Source organism: Arachis hypogaea, chromosome 1 (assembly GCF_003086295.3).
Source record: "Arachis hypogaea cultivar Tifrunner chromosome 1, arahy.Tifrunner.gnm2.J5K5, whole genome shotgun sequence".
Classification (NCBI taxonomy): Eukaryota; Viridiplantae; Streptophyta; class Magnoliopsida; order Fabales; family Fabaceae; genus Arachis; species Arachis hypogaea.
Window position 1 is genome coordinate 6,991,003 of NC_092036.1, and position 17,018 is coordinate 7,008,020.

Genomic DNA, 17,018 nt, shown 5'->3' on the forward strand with positions numbered 1-17,018 from the left:
CCCACAAACACGAACGAATCACACATGACAAAACCTACCCTACCTGATTTCAATAACAGAGCAACAAATTAAAGAGCCAGATAAATATACTAACACAGTAGTTGCCATAAAAGTGAATCCCTTAAAGTTCCAGAATATGACAGTCCTTCTGATCAAATGTTAATAATACAAAGGTAAAGAAACAAATGCATTATCATGAATCCTTAAACTATGGATTTGCTATAAGCGTGGGATAGGGGATGTATTCAAGGAATAACCTTGTGGTAAAAGGTATAAATATTACAATGAGCTAAACAAAAATAATAAAAATATAATTGTAAGAATAATTTATCAAAATTGGCAGGGTGTACAATACTAAAAAGAATGCACCCCCTAACTTAAGCTAACGCCTGCCTCATAATTATGCAATCCTTCAGGGTTCCACTGGACTTGAAAAGCTAGGCCATGCCCCTGATTGAAGAAGCTCTTTACTAATGATGTTGACAAATAAACTAACCATAATCTAAACACAGAACAAGGGATATTCTAACTCCATTTGTTCATATGATAGTGCTGCTGTCTTTACTCTGATTTAATTCTTGGAAAAAGGACTTCCCTGCCTCGTACGTCGACCAGCAGATTGCAGCTGCAGGAGCATGGAACAGCATCCTTGGAATCCATCCTCGCATGAGCCCTCTGTATCCATCCTTTTTCACTATCGTTTTTAAAACATCTGCAATTGAACCGTTTTCAAACCTATCGCATCCACAGACACCCTGCACCATAAACCGATATCATGATACTCCCTCCCTCCAGCAGATATGATTAAAATACCAACTATGATATTGGTTGTGCAGAAGCTGATAGGGTACATACAAAGGAATAACACATGTATCTATATGCATAAAATTTCTTGCATGCATCTTAGCCTTGAAATGAGAATCAGATGGGTCATAATAGAAAACTAACTATTACTAACATAATCAATGGTAGACTAGCAATTTTTACAGTTTGAGATTAAATACCTGATTAGTAACTCTCTCTTTCTCTCAACTCATTCCATGTCCGTTCGCTGTGAACTTCTTGACTAAATATATTTTGGACTATTTTCAACTCAATTCACACAAGTACATTAAACTTACACCTCAGAATACGACTCTACCTTGAGTATATGAATAATTTTGAAGTGCTGGTTTCATAATATCATCTTTTTTATCAAGTTTATAAAGCATAGTACCAATCATAAATAAAATCCCAGCTCCAACTACCATTTCTTTCTTGATATTTGTTAAATTAAGTTGAGCAGGGTAAGTTATATTTTAAGAAGGGAAAACATGATTTGTACGAAACTGAGCCAACAAGGCAATAACATATAGATAGATTCAAACTTACAGGCTAAGTGTTGTAGGGTATGTAGTATATACTAGATAGACACTTCAACGCGGCATCAAACTTCCCATGAAACCAACATTACCAAACGATCAATTAAAATTATATTCATAGTTACACTTAAACGGCAGCAAGTCTCTTAGGAGATCCTGGGACCAAGGCCATTTCTGGCCACCTAGATAACCTACTCCCAGGATATGTTTGGTTGGAGGGTAGAGAAGAGTTATGGAGGAAAATGTGTTTCATATCATTTCTAAGAGAAAGAAATAAAAAAAAGGGGGGGGGGGGTTAATTTTATCTTAATCATCATTTATCGGATAACGAGAATCTAAGCTCAACCCCACCACAAATACATCAGGTCCATTCAAGGCAGCTTGTAATCACATCCTCAAGTTTATAATGTTATTACTCCCTTCACACAGGATACAGATTCGTGAGACGAGAGCACACTGTTCACAAGTTAGAACCTCACACTCAGCATCCTAACAACCCACTAACCGGAACAAACTATTTCTGATAAATAACCCAAAAGAGCTGTTCCATTAAATCATAATCTGAAATCCAGATCAACAACTTATTCTTCTCCTTGGTTGGTGTCCGCTACAAGGACATGACCCATTACCATCACTAATCTATGTTCATGACACTTCATGATTCTACATAGCATTACTAGGTTGCAACTTGTCATAAGCCTAATGCAATCAAAGGTTAGGCTATGCTATCACAAAATTTGCAAACAAACCATCATATTAGTCATTGAAGTCAACGAGTGACTGACATTAAATTCCTATCCAATGTTAGGAGGCCAATCCAAAGGTCCTGAAGTTGCTACAAGTCGGTCAAGATGTTGAGGGACTAACTTACTCTACTTTCTTTCTTTTCAGTTTTAGGTCAGCTTCAAGGACCTCAGCAGAGCTTCTAAAACTCCAGAGTCGAATTTGACATCAGCTGACAATTTCTTCGGTTAATTTGCAAGTATATTTGAATATTTGCAACTTGACCAGCATGAATAGGTAGACACAAAAGCCTAACACTGCAACTATCTAGTCTATGATCATAATCCCCTTGAGAACAAATAACATTTTAGGCAGATACAAAAGAATAATTAAAAGAAAAACTTACAAGCTTCTACCCACTGAAAAGGGGTGTCTACTACATAGAACAAAAGCACCTATTGCATCCTATCATAAAATGATAAACCATATCTACAAAAAAGTCAGCTTCAATATTTTTGTCAATAAATTTTCTTTGCCTTCCTCTATTTCACCTGTCTTCTATTCATTCTAGTCTTCTTATCTCTGTAGATATTCTCATTACCCGACTAAATCACCTAAGACAATATTCTCATATCTTTTTCACCAATAGGCAACAGGTGCTACCCCCAACCATTTCTTCTTTATAATGCACTCATTCTAATTATACTCTCTAACATGTACGTGCGCAAATTAAGCCTAATTATTAGAAATAGATAGATTAATTATAGGAGGGAAATAGTATAAACCTGAGGCATTAAGTGAAATATTACTAGAGTCTTTCTACCTGATTTCTTCACTCAAATTCCCTCTCTACTCTCATATTTTCTCAATAGTTGTACAATTCTCATACTAGACTCCTAAGATCCATATTGTTTCGTACTCGCTTGCTATCTAAATGCATTGATCCAAAGATGTAACAAATTTTCATATTTACATATAAATAACTATTGAATAAGTATAAAACAAACCCTACATATATACCTGACACTGTAACTGAGTTTTAACAACATCAAGTGGAGTAGTAACCGCTGCGGCCAAAGCACCGGCAGCGGCACCAGCAGTCGCATGGACAACCAACCGTTCGTCCTCGGCGCTCTCCGGCGTCGCCACCTCAATAAGGCCGCGTTTGGCAGCCTCATAAGTAACGAAATGGACCGCGGTAAAAGGAGCATTCATCAACACAGTGGTCCTATACGAAGCATAGAAAGCACCAAACCCTTCCTCACTCATCACCCTCTTCACACAGTCCCAGACACCACGATAACCATTCGCACCACTCAGCTGAAGCCTCTGCTTCACCATGTCCATCGGCGTGAACACTGCATCGCTCACAATAGTGGCGCATACACCGGAAACAGCGTGCGCCAATGAATTGTTAGGGTTCCCGCGCGAGAAGAAGGTCTTGCAGGTTTCATAGAAGGAGAAGTAGACGGCATGGGCCGGACCTGCGCCCAGGCCCATTGCGCCGATTCCGCGGTAGAGAGCGATGGGCCCTCCGTTCGACGTGATGATGGTTCTTAGGGCTTGCGAAACGGTGACGTTTCGTTTGAGCGGACAGGTGCCTAGGGCTTGCATGTGGGTCTTGACAGTGTCGACGGGGAACATGGCCATGTGTTCGACGGAGCCAGCGACGGAACCGGAGATCATTAGCTGCCAGAAACGGAGGCCGTCTTGGGAGGTTAACGGCGCCGTTAATTCCCGAAACTCTGCGTTCTGAAATTTTGCTGCTGGTGTTGGTGTTTTTGCGTCTGTGGCCATGGTGGTGTTGTTTTTTTTTTAAATATATATTTATTTAAATTGGTTGGTTAATTGGAGGTGTGAATCCGAATCCGAAAGGGTGTTTGAAGAATTGGAACTGTGATGTGGGATTTTTTTGTTGTTGGGTGGTGGAATGCGTTTTGTGTTCTTCCGCCATAAACGGATTTAGCTAATGGATAGAAGTGAAATGGGGATTGGACTTTACATTCTGAATCTGAAGGAGTGGAGTTGATGAAGAAAATGTCCGTTTGTGAAAGATAACTTGCAGTTATTTATTCAAATTGGGGTTCCAGATTCCACACGAATTTGTTTTTTTTTTTTTTTCAATGACATTTGCAAAAATATTTTTAAAAAAAAGTTCTGAGCCAGATTCCACACGAATTTGTGGGTTTCTTTTTTCAATGACATTTTGCAAATATATCTAAAAAAAAAAAGTTATGAGCCAAGTTACAACTCTAACTAAATCCAACTAAGAATTTTAAATTTGTGCGCATCTGTTATAGCCTTTTTTTTATTCTTCTTTATTATCTTTGTTATTTTTTTCTTTCAGTCTTTTATTATCATCGTCACTAACAATATCATCACCTCATCCTCCTTCTTTTTTCATTTAAATTTTTTTTCTCCTTTTTTTTCTTCTCTTCTTTCATCATCATGATCATTATCATTATCATCATCATCATCTTCTTATACATATCGTTGTTATCGTTATCGTCGTTATTGTTATTGTTGATGTTGAATTTTTGTCATGTTAATGTTGTCTGATCCAAAATTAATTTTCGATGTATTTTTAATCATGATTCAATTTTGTTTGTGTGATTTTTTTCGAACTCAGTTAATTGTGTCGCAATTGTTATGTAATTTTAGTTCATTTAGAGTTAATTATATCACAATCATTATATAATTTTGGTTCATTTCTGAGTAAATTAAAGTGCATTTGGACTCGTTGTCCTGCACAATTCAAAACACTTTCTCTTCTTTCTTCTCATCATCTTCTACTGCTTCTTCTTTTTCATCTTTTTTCTTCATCTTCACCTTCTTATTTTATTTTCTCAGAAAATTTTTTATTTACTCTCTTAAAAACCAAGAAAAAGAGAAGAAAATATCAAACAAAAAAGAAGAAGAAGCATATTAATGACGTTGTCTGATCCAAAATTAATTTTGGATATGTTTTTTTTATGATTCAATCTTGTTTGTGTGCTTGTTTTCGAATTAGGTTTATGTATCGCAATCATTATGATAACTTCCGATTCATTTCTGAGTTAATTGTGTCGCAATTCATTAGGTAATTTCAGTTCATTTATGAGTTAATTGTGTCGCAATCATTATATAATTTCGTTTCATTTCTGAGTGAATTAAGATGCATTTGAACTTGTTGTCCTATACAATTCAAAACTATTTCTCATTTTCGTCCTCATCTTCTACTACTTCTTTTTCTTTTTTTTTCATCTTTTGCTTCTTCATCTTCTTTTTCTTATTTTATTTTTCAAAATTCTTTTTGATTGACTCAAATTTAACACAATATCTAAATTTATACGTTAAATTTGAGTTTAGCTCTTGAATAATGAATACAATGAATATTTTTCAAGTATTCTACAGAGACAAAGAAAAAAGTATTTCATCAATCTTTACAATCCCAGAAAATAAAATCTCTCAAACAGTTTTTATATGAATTATGAATTTAATATAAGCTACCATGAATATACTCATTTTCTCTAAAAAGCCTTTTTTTTAATCTTTTCCTCTGTGGTAGGCTTGTAGCTAAATTCTCCTCAATTGAACTTGAAGTCCACATGCAAAAATCTATAAATTCATGTTATGTTCAAAATCTTTTATTATTAACATCTATTACTTCTCAAACCTGCAGATTGTTTACCATTGTTCTCTGCTTCTCTTTCTTTCTGAGTTAATTGTGTCGCAATTCTTATGTAATTTCGGTTCATTTATGAGTTAATAGTATTCGCAATCAATTATATAATTTTGGTTCATTTATAAGTGAATTAAGGTGCATTTGGACTCGTCTTGTACAATTCAAAACTATTTCTCCTCTCTCTCATCATCTTCTACTGCTTCTTCTTCTTTTTCATCCTTTTCTTTTTTATCTTCACATTCTTATTTTATTTTTTAAAATTCTTTTTTATTTACTCTCTTAAGAAAAATAAAATCAAGAAAAAAAATCAAACAAAAAAGAAAAAAAATATATTAATGACATTGTCTGATTCAAAAATTGATTTTGGATGTGTTTTTATTTTTTAACTGAGTTTATGTATCGCAATCATTATGGTAAATTTTCTTTCATTTCTGAGTTAATTGTGTCACAATTATTATGTAATTTCGATTTATTTCTGAGTTAATTGTGTCATAATCATTATATAATTTCAGCTCATTTCTAAGTAAATTAATGTGCATTTGGACTCGTTGTCCTACACAATTCAAAACTCTTTCTTCTCTTCCTCCTCATCTTCTACTATTTCTTCTTCTTCTCTTTTCATCTTTTTCTTCTTCATCTTCTCTTTTTTATTTAATTTTTTCAAAATTCTTCTTAATTTACTCAAATTTAACACAATTTCTGAATTTATGTGTTAAATTTGAGTTTAACTCTTTGACAAAGTCTTAGAAAATCAGTAAAATTAAATAGAAAAAAAAACATAACAAGAAATAATAAATACAATGAATATTTCTCAAGTATTCTACTAGAGAAAAAAATATTTTATTAACCTCCACAACCCTAAAAAATAAATCTCTCAAATAATTCTGATATAAAATATGAATCTAATATAAAATGCCATGAGTATACTCATTTTCTCTAAAAGGCCTTTTTTTAATTTTTTTCTTTTGTTGTAGCTAAATTCTCTTCCATTAAATTTAAAATTCACATGCAAAAATCTCTAAGTTCATATTGAAAATCTTTTATTATTAACATCCATTGCTTCTCAAACCTGCAGATTCTTTATCATTGTTCTCTGTTTCTCTCTCTTTCTGAGTTAATTGTGTTGCAATTTTTATGTAATTTTGGTTCATTTTTTAGTGAATTAAAGTGTATTTAGACTCGTTGTCCTGCATAATTCAAAACTATTTCTCTTCACTTTCTAATGCAATAACAGTAATAACAGCAACAACAAAAGAATGATGAAGAAGAGAAAACACGCAAAAGAGAAAAAGAAGTGTTGAGTTTGGAAAACTTTAAATTAATATTTGTGATGACTAAACATTATTAAAATAATTAATTACAAAATTATTAATTTAATTTTTACTTAACATATATTAATTAATAATTTTGTTGCAGGTTTTAATATTGGGCCAAAAAATTCTGGTGCAAGCCCAATTATATAAAAAATATTTAGCCTTTGGTTTGATACAAAAATATATGATGAATATGGCTGAATTGATTATTATGTTACTTGGGCCAAATTAATCCATTATGGTTACAAGTCCAAGTTAAACATGCTTTTCTATTTGCTCATTGCATGATCCGAAAAAATTCATCAGGAAAGCAAATGTTATTATTGGGCTAGATTAAATGTTGTTGCAACTAAATCCAATTTTATATTTGATAAAAGTTCCTCATGCATGACCAGAAACCAATGAAGAAAGAAAGCAAAATTGCTTCCAACGGATCCAAGAATTCAACCATGTGATGGATTCCAAAACTCATTCAATTGTCATTTATTGCATGGGAACTATGAGAGAGAATATGAGTGACTTTGATTTGATGGGTATCATTGAACTACAAGTTGTTCAGTAAAAGGGAAGTGGACATTTATTCTTGCTTTGTCAAAAATACATTAGTTAATGTTCAATTTCTCTTTCTTCTCTCTCAACTCTCTTTCTCTATTTTGGTCATTAACCAGAAAACAATGGTTGTCATGGAAGAAAAAATGAGCTACCGAAACGAAGGAAGAGAAAGCTATAAGACCATCAAGCTGATGGCAAGAAAACATAACAAAATAAAAGTATGCTGTGGCTGAGATTTTCACCAAAAGTGGTAAGATTTGGTGAGGTAATCTCGAGCTCTTCATACTCAAAAAGAAAGAAGGAGATTCGGCCAGCAAGTAGGAGATCTTTGGAGGCATGGCTTGTTTCTGATTCTGCTCAACCACCACAGGAAGTAGCTAGAGTGGCGAAGTGATGGAAGAGGCAGAGATTGGAGCAGATGAAGCCATCATCATCATGAAACATCAAGGGCCAGAAATCCATCTTGGAGAGCAAGCCAAGGATGGAGCGCTCAGATTGATGAAGAGTGATGACCAAGGAAGAACTAGAGGTATTTGTATGTTGGGTTTTGCATGAGTTACCTCTTCTCTCTATGTGGCCGAACCGGATCTGTTTTGAAGGAAAAAAAGTTAAGCTTGGTTTTGTTTCAACTGTGAAGGCTTCTCTTTTTTATAAAAGGGGTGAATAGTCACGGTTTGATTCAAGGGAGAAAGTTTGAGAGTGCAAGGCACAGAAGTCTCATAGCTACCTAAGCTTACAGATTTTCTTCTCCTTCAATGTATTATGTTTTGTAATTTTTTCTGTTTAATTTTGTTATGTCTTGAGTCTCATGGAAAAAAGGCAAACAGTGAGGTTTGTATGAAAAAGTCATAGAGCAAAAAAAGGCAGAAAGTGAAAAATTAAAAGAAAAAATCATAGATGTCTTAAAGTTCCTTTGTTCATCTATGTTGTGTTTCATGATTATGTGGGAATTCCCTTGTAAGTTGGGTTAGCACTTTACAGTTTGTAATCAGATTGATTATAGTGAAATTCCATCATAGTTGTGATGGAGACTGGATGTAGGCTGCATTGCACTTAGCAGCTGAACCAGGATATATCTAGGTGTAATCTTCTTTCTCTACTACTCTATTTCTGTTTCTACTGCACAGGAGCTAAAACCAAAAATATCTCGTGCCAAGTGACGAGACTAAAATAAAAAGTCTCGTGACTAGGGACAAGACAAAAACAAAAAAGTCTCCTCCAAGACCAGAAAGTGTAATCAAGCAAAAAGGGGTTAAGATTCAACCCCCTTCTCTTAGCCACTGAAACCATAAGAAGAATAACTTGATTTTTATGAACGTAAATGACTTGGTTAAGAAAATAATTGTGTGCGTGTAAATGTAATCACTTTCTTTTAAATGAGAGTAATTTTTATTCGTGTTGAATTTACTTGATTAAACTTGGATGACAATATTATTTAGATGTGTAACAAATCTATTCTTTACTAAAGAGAGGATCCAATCTGCATATAAACCTCTTATTGCATGAATAATCACGCCGGCATGAATTATAATTTTATTTAAGGATTTATTATTGATTAATAAATTACTACATACATAAAGTAAAATTTCACCCTTATTTAATCTAATCACTAAACTAACCTAATTTAATTACCGCCATTCACACCTTGCTCGAAAGCTTTAGATTGCCCTCATTTTGAGCCCAACTGTCTTTGTTAGTTCAAAGTAACAACCTCAGAATACTAAGTAATTAATAAAATCCAACATTTTTTTTTGAGAAATTTTATGGTATTTCATGTCATTAACTTTTGAAGAAAAAACTAATTTCTCAAGCTCCTTCTACATATTTGAACAATTCCTTTTGTACGTGCATTCTTGTATTTTTATTTCATGTTGTACTTTTCTCTTTGCATATCTTTTTTTAGATTATTTTCTTTTTTTTTTTCTTTTCAATTTTTAAGTTAACTTGGAGGATTCCGCAAAAATTGGCAGAAAAGCCAAAAACGAAAATGTCCCCGCAACGCAAATAAAAAATGGTGATGATCTGGGAGTTAGCACTTAGGAGATAAGGATAGGAATGGAGAGCATGGAGGCACTCTCGACCCTAGCCCATTCACACTTTTACAAGCCACTTGTGCTCATTAATATTTTTGTTATTTGATAATATTAGAGATATAAAAAAATTAATTTTATTTTATTTAATATTTATTAATTTTAACAAATATTAAATAAGAAAAAAATTAACTTTTTTTATTTTTTTATTCTGAAATATTTTCGTTATTTTATTTACACACCCCTATCTCAATTATCATGCACCATTGCAGCAGCTAGTTGCAGCAAACTTGCAATTATTGTACGTTCATTGACATCAACACACCATACCAAACCATGGCTTCAGCTAATGTGGTTAGCTTCTCTCCACAGCTGTTCCAATCGTATAATTTAATATATTTGTTCATAGAATATTTAATTAATTAATTAAATATCAGAGAAGAGAAGGTGAGAATATCTGGTTGAAAACAAACAAGAATATCAGCCCCTGGGCCCCGGCCCGGCCCCGGCCTGATACGTGTTCATGTTGATAAGTATTCCTAATGAGGGGCACCCCCGCAAGGATTAGAATGCCATTCTATTCTATTCCCATATATTCTACTGAAATCTCAATTGAGAGCGACCCAAAACATAGTACAATTTATCATTTTTTATAAACAGTTAATTAGTAATATTTAAAATTATTGGCTAAAAATATAATGTCAGACCGTTAACTAAATATCCTAACCATTTTAATTGAAATTACCGTTTCTTAGATTTTTCCATTTATATATTAAAAAAAGTTTAAAAAATCAATATTTTTATTAAAATTTAGTCAAAATTTAATTAATAAACAAAAAATTTTATATTATTAAATATAATATTATATTATTAAAAATATTAATAATAATTAATTAATAACTCCAAATTATAAAATCTGCTTACGTATAACCCTCCTCTATATATTTAACTATGGTCGATGAGATATACATACATACAAAAGGACAGCACAGGTATAGTATCAATACGGAAAGTATCCAACTAAAATACAAATTATTGAAGAGGCATATATACAATTATTGAGTGGGGGCAGGAAAATATCATGACTACTAGAAAATTCTAGGCTTTAGATATGGGGGAAAACATCCCATTCGATGGAATAATGTGGCTTTCAAAGCAAAACTATGCGAAGCTTCATGCAAATTGCCTCCTAAACTGACTTGGATCATTCTCATCCACATTATTTATAAAATTAATTATTATTTCCTTTACCGTAGTTTTCTCCTTTTTTCATAAATAATTCAGAATATTTAAGGACGTGCGTGGAATTAAGTTGTTAATAATAAGTATGATAAGTTTTAAATTAGTTGTTTTAATTTGAATTAAAAAAAATTGTTATAAAGATTGCATTTAACTCCTTTTTACAATAAAAAAAATACTAAATACATAGAAAAAATTAGTCAGCATATATTCATATATAACAAGTGCATTTAATCATTTTTAATATATATTTTATATTTTAATATTAATTTTATATATATAACTGATTTAATAACTTATTTTAATGTACAAATAATATAATTAAATTATAATTTAATCAAATTAATTATATCAGGTTAAATTGTTAGATTAGTCATAATAATAAAATTTCGATGTCAATATGTTGCTCAATAGTAGTAATAATAATAATGCAAAAAATAAAAAGCTAACGAATTATAATTCAAATGGAATAATCTTTTTATACATACTCACCTAAAAATTATAGATTGGAATTTTACTCCTGATCTTGACAAAAAAAATAAAAAAAAAAACAAAAAAAAATGAAAGGCTAGAAGTGTTGCCTACCCTACACACATTATATAAAGGACCCTTCACGTATTGCATCAACACATAAACATAACCATATAACAATTGTGACCTTTGAAACTGAAGCTATTGGTACCCTTTTACTCTACTCAACAAAAATGTGTTCCCTAACCCACAATGACTTGAAAAGAATTTTTGAGAAGCTGGACAAGAATGGCGATGGATTAGTGAGCCTTGACGAGTTGAATTGGCTTCTAGACAAGACAGGAGGCTCCAGCACTAGCCTCCAGGAGCTAGAAGAGCATGTAGTTGGAAAGAAGAGCCTCAACTTGGATGAGTTCTTGTTCTTCTACGACTCCATGTTAAAGATCAACGACAATGGCGACGACAAGGGCGAGGTTGAGGAAGTCGAAAGCGATCTTGCGAAGGCGTTTGAGGTGTTTGATTTGAATGGAGATGGATTCATAAGTAGCCAAGAGCTTGAGTGTGTGTTGAAGAGGCTTGGCTTGTTGGAACAACAGAGTGGGAATAAGGATTGCAGGGCAATGATTTTATCCTATGATACTAATTTGGATGGACAACTTGATTTTGAGGAGTTTAAGAATATGATGATGCTTACCACTTCATAATAATCCTTTTGATTTTGGTATTTGCTATATTATTGATGCATCCGTAAAAAAAAAAACTATTTATACACAAAAAATCAGTCATCAATATGTATTTATTTTATTTGAATGACCGATTTAGTAGTAAAATTTTGATGTATATATATGATATAATTAAGCCAAATTTTTTTAATGCATTTGGATAAAGAATACTTTATATATGTTTTTTGTTAGTAATACTTGGCACTAAAAAAGTAAGCCTCTCAAATATGAGAAAATTGAAACTAGAAAGAAAAAATGAACACATGTAGTAGTATGAATATTATACTTTAAAATGTAACAAGGATGAGCTTAAATAGCTTATTTAAACTCAATTAGTAGCATTGCATTTAGTAGTATCAAGAATTAGTATAAAAACGATGCTATATTTTTCTCTGTTCTCTTTATTCTTCTTCTTTCACAGATAGTCACAATTCTCAAATGAATTAGTGCACAGAAAAGTTTTCTTGTATTGTGGCAGAGAATGAAGGTAGATAGAAATATTACAAGAAGATTATTATCAAGTTGAGAATCCACTAAGATCCAATTCTGAGACACAAGGCAAATTAAAGAATAACACCAATTCGAATGACTTATAGAGTTAGGAATGAAGAGATACCAAAGACAGAGTACGACAAATTCATTAGCTAACACAAGGAGAAATAACGAATTTGATATATGAATGTTAATTTATTATACCGGCATTTAAACAATTTTAACATTTAAGTTTATCTAAATGATTTAAATTACGCGTTTTTTTTTTCTCCTCCCTTTCTCTTTCGTTTTATTATTTTTCAATTTAGTTACTGTTGTCGCCAATACTTCTTCCTCCAATCCTTCTCCAATCCTCCTCCTCCTCCTCGAATTTCGTCCCTTCTTTCCTTTTCAACCTTCTCCTCCTCCCCCTCCATCATCATCATCATCATCGTCATCATCATCATCATAATCATCATCGTTATCGTCATTGTCTTCTTTTAATACATATCGTCGCTATCATTATCATCGAATTTTTGTCATATTGATGACATTGTTGGATCCAAAATTGATTTGGATGTATTTTTGTTCAAAATTGACTTGTTTTTAAATTCAAATTTATATCATGGATAATTTTCGGTTCATTTGGTATTATATAATGGTTTCGTTTTGATAATATTTTCGGTTCATTCGAGACGCATATGTTTCTGAATTCGAATTTGTATAATGGACAATTTTCTATTCATTTAATATTATACAATAGTTTCGTTTTCATAATATTTTTGTTTTCGAAATTACTTAATGATGTCACCACAGAGAATCAGAATCAATAAAGATGTTAGCAAAATGTTAGTGTCGTTGGTGATGACGATAATGATGATGGAGGAGAAAGAAGAAAAGGAAGCAGGAGATCAAAGAAATTTAAATAAAAAAAAAACATGAGGAGGAGGAGAAGGAGGAGAAAGTGATGGATATGGTGGTATGGTGTATTGAGAACAGCAGCCCAAAGTATAAGTCAACTGCAGCCCATCAAGTTAATATCTCTCAAGAATAGTTAATAAGTGTGGGTGTGTAAAAGGGATCAACTTGGTTAGGATTAAAAACATGATTTATTTTCTTTCTGCACACATTCTTTCTCATTCAATAAAAGTTACTCCATAAATTTTTCAAGATTTTCTTCTTCTTTCATGGTATCAAGAGTTTTAGGTTTTTCTCAACCATGGATGCATCTTCATATTCATCTAACAATTCACCTCCTGTGACCAACAACAACAACAATAATTCAAATTCTGAAAATTCTACCAACAACAACAACAATAATCTTCTTGCTAATCTCAATCCTTTTTCTTTCCCACCTTAGTTGTTCAACTCCGGGCCCTTTACTCCGATTAGTGATAAATTAGGAGAAAGAAATCACAAAACTTGACAACAATAAGCATTGGCGGCAGTTCAAGGTCAGCTTTTGGAAAATCATCTCTATAAAGATCGTGTTCCTCCTAGATTCACTACGATTGAAGATCAACAAAATGAAATCGAGTCATTAGTGTATACCTACTACCTAGTGGCTTCAAGATGATTATAATCTCCAGTCTTGACTTCTGGCATCTATTGATCCTGTATTCAAAACCAAAATGGTTGGTTGCTCTTTCAGTCATGAAATTCGAGACAGAATTGAATAATATTTTGAGGAATCTACTAAATATCGTGTCAAACAGCTCAAAGCACAAATAAAGATTATCAAGAAGCAAGGTTCAACAGCTTCTGAATATATTTCGAAGATTAAGGAGATTGCAGATTCTCTAACAGCTTTAGGCTCTCCTTTAACTGTTGAAGAATATGTTAATGCACTGCTTGAGGGATTGAATAAAGAGTATCAAGTTTTACTTCACACTGTCAATTCCAAACGAGAAATTTTCAGCCTTTGTGAGGTTGAAACTCAAATTTTGACCTTTAATGATATGCTTGATAAATTTCGAAAATCCACAATCTCTATGATTCAAGCTAATATCTTTCAGAGTTCATTTCCTTCCAATTCCAATTCAGGTCGTGGTTTTGGAGGAAGAAGAGGTAAAGGTGGTAGATTTTCATAAGGAGGCAGATCCTTTTCAATCAGAATAGGCCACAATGCCAGGTAAGTAGTAGATTTGGCCACGTTGCTTGGCATTATTTCAACAGATTCAACCAACATATACCTCTTCCATCACAAAATTCTCATATTCTCTCTTCCACCTCCTTTACCAATTCACCAAACTCTTTTAATCTGTCACAAGCCAGTACTACTACAACTACACCACCACTACCCCCTCCATCTTTTCATCATCCTACTGCCTACATAGCTGCTCCAGGATCTATTGCTGACTCCTCTTGGTACCCAGATATTGGTGCTTCCCACCACATTACTCCTGATTCATCTTCGTTTATCATATCCTCAGATTACTCAGGTCCTGACCAAATTCATATTGGGAATGGCCCAAGTTTGCCTATATCTAAAATTGGTACTTCTTTATTATATATTTATGATTCTAATAAATATTTTAGATTACAACACTTAATTTATTCTCCAAAAATCACAAAAAATATTATCAGTGTCTCTAAATTTGCTGAATATAATGATATTTATTTTTAATTTTATGCTCATATGTGTTTTGTTAAATGCCAACAAACTGACAAAGTGCTTCTTCAAGAACATAGATAGGGTGGCATTTACAGATTTTTTAATGTTACTGTTTCTAATTTTTCTCTAGATTCTTTACAACTTTGTGCTTTTATTTCATCCAAAATTTCTTTGGACTTGTGGTATAAAAGACTTGGCCACACAGCCAAGAAAACTGTACTCACAATTCTATCAAGTTGTAATATTGACATGAATAAGAATAAAGATACTTTGTTTTTTGATGTGTGTGAAAACTATATGCATGCTAAAATGTATAAATTGCCTTTTAATTCCTCACTTACTATCTACACTGCACCTCTTAACTTGTTTATTCTGATATTTGGGGTCCAGCACCCATTGTATCACACTTAGGATTTCATTATTATGTTACTTTTATTGATGCATATTCTCGGTATATTTTTCTTTTTTTATTTGTCTCTAAATTTCAAGTTCTGTTAGCTTTCAAATAGTTTAAACAGCAAATGGAGAATCTTACAAACCACAAAATAAAAGCTTTTCAGTCTGATAATGGTGAAAAATGCACTTCTCATCAGTTCAGTCAATTCCTGGCCAATAAAGGTATTGTTCAAAAATTTAGTTGTCCTTACACTCCAGAACAAAATGGCAAAGCTAAGAGAAAACATAGGCACCTCATTGAAATGAGTCTTGTCATGCTATCTACAGCCTCTATACCATTTATTTTCTGGGATGAAGCTGTTTTAATTGTGACTTACTTAATTAATCGCATACCAACTCTAATTTTGGACAACAAATCTCCTTACGAGACCTTGTTTAACACTGTTCCTGATTATACTTCTCTAGAATTTTTGGTAGTAGTTATTTTCCTCTCTTAAGGCCTTACAATAAAACAAAGTTGGATTTTAGATCTCGTAAATGTGTCTTTTTTGGTTATGTTCCAAACTCAAAAGACTACAAATGCTTTTTACCTTGTGGTAAACTTTATACCACAAGACATGTTCAATTTGATGAAACTTCCTTTCCTTACAAAAAATTATTTGTTAAAACTGATAAGAATGACTCTTCTAGAGATTTAGATAAATCTAGTTCTTTTAACCATTTTATTCCTAGTATAGATTCTGCTTTAGGCTCTTCATCTCATAGTTCTTCTATTTCGGATATTCAATATACAAATCATAATCCTAGCCATATTAGTAGTTATAATCCAAGTACTCCTAGTAATTCTAATTTCATACACTTTACTATTGAAACACATCATCCTATTCCCATTTTTGGGATACAAATTTGCCCTCCACCTATTGACCCTATCAATAATAATAATAATAATAATAATAATAATTCTGCACCCATTTCTACATCTATAGACGCTCTTATATCTTCTAAATCTCTAAATTAACATCCCATGCTCACTAAGTCTAAAACTGAAAATTCTAAACCTAAAGTCTTAATTAGTAATGTTGATTTAAACATTTTACATGAAACACCTCCTAAAACACCTAGTGCTACATTAGCTATTTCTCATTGGAAAAATGCTATGCAAGAGGAGTATGATGTCTTAATCAGAAATCATACTTAGATACTTGTGCCAATTAAAATATCAAAATATCAAAATTATTGGATGTAAATGGATTTTTACTATAAAAAGACTTCCTGATGCACCATACAAAAGTACAAAGCCAGATTGGTGGCTCAAGGCTTCCACCAATCTGAAGGCTTTGACTTTGAACAAATGTTTAGTCCTGTTATCAGACCTGACACCATTCGAATTGTGTTAAGTATAGCTTTATCTATAGACTGGTTTATAAGACAATTGGATTTTAATAATGCTTTTCTTAATGGT

General features: G+C 32.6%; 2 protein-coding genes across 2 annotated transcripts; one reads left to right on the forward strand and one right to left on the reverse strand.

Moving 5' to 3' along the window:
- Window positions 1–101: 101 nt before the first annotated feature.
- LOC112793011 (uncharacterized) lies at window positions 102–4,416 on the reverse strand. The gene is made up of 2 exons (XM_025836201.3): window positions 3,105–4,416; window positions 102–755 (listed from the first exon to the last, which is right to left on the reverse strand). The coding sequence occupies exons 1-2, from the start codon at window positions 3,879–3,881 to the stop codon at window positions 540–542; spliced, it is 993 nt and encodes a 330-aa protein (XP_025691986.1). The 5' UTR covers window positions 3,882–4,416; the 3' UTR covers window positions 102–539.
- A 6,910-nt stretch (window positions 4,417–11,326) lies between these two features.
- On the forward strand, window positions 11,327–12,254 carry LOC112793078 (probable calcium-binding protein CML44). The gene has a single exon (XM_025836206.3). It carries the CDS (start codon window positions 11,587–11,589, stop codon window positions 12,055–12,057), a length of 471 nt encoding a protein of 156 aa, XP_025691991.1. The 5' UTR covers window positions 11,327–11,586; the 3' UTR covers window positions 12,058–12,254.
- Window positions 12,255–17,018: the final 4,764 nt, after the last annotated feature.

Bases quoted from the DNA above. Each gene is read 5' to 3' on its own strand.
- LOC112793011 (XM_025836201.3), bottom strand. From the start codon at position 3,881: ATGGCCACAGACGCAAAAACACCAACACCAGCAGCAAAATTTCAGAAC. The intron at 756-3,104 runs GTATATATGTAG...TTTATGGTGCAG, and splicing joins AAACTCAGTTACAGTGTCAG to GGTGTCTGTGGATGCGATAG.
- LOC112793078 (XM_025836206.3), top strand. From the start codon at position 11,587: ATGTGTTCCCTAACCCACAATGACTTGAAAAGAATTTTTGAGAAGCTG.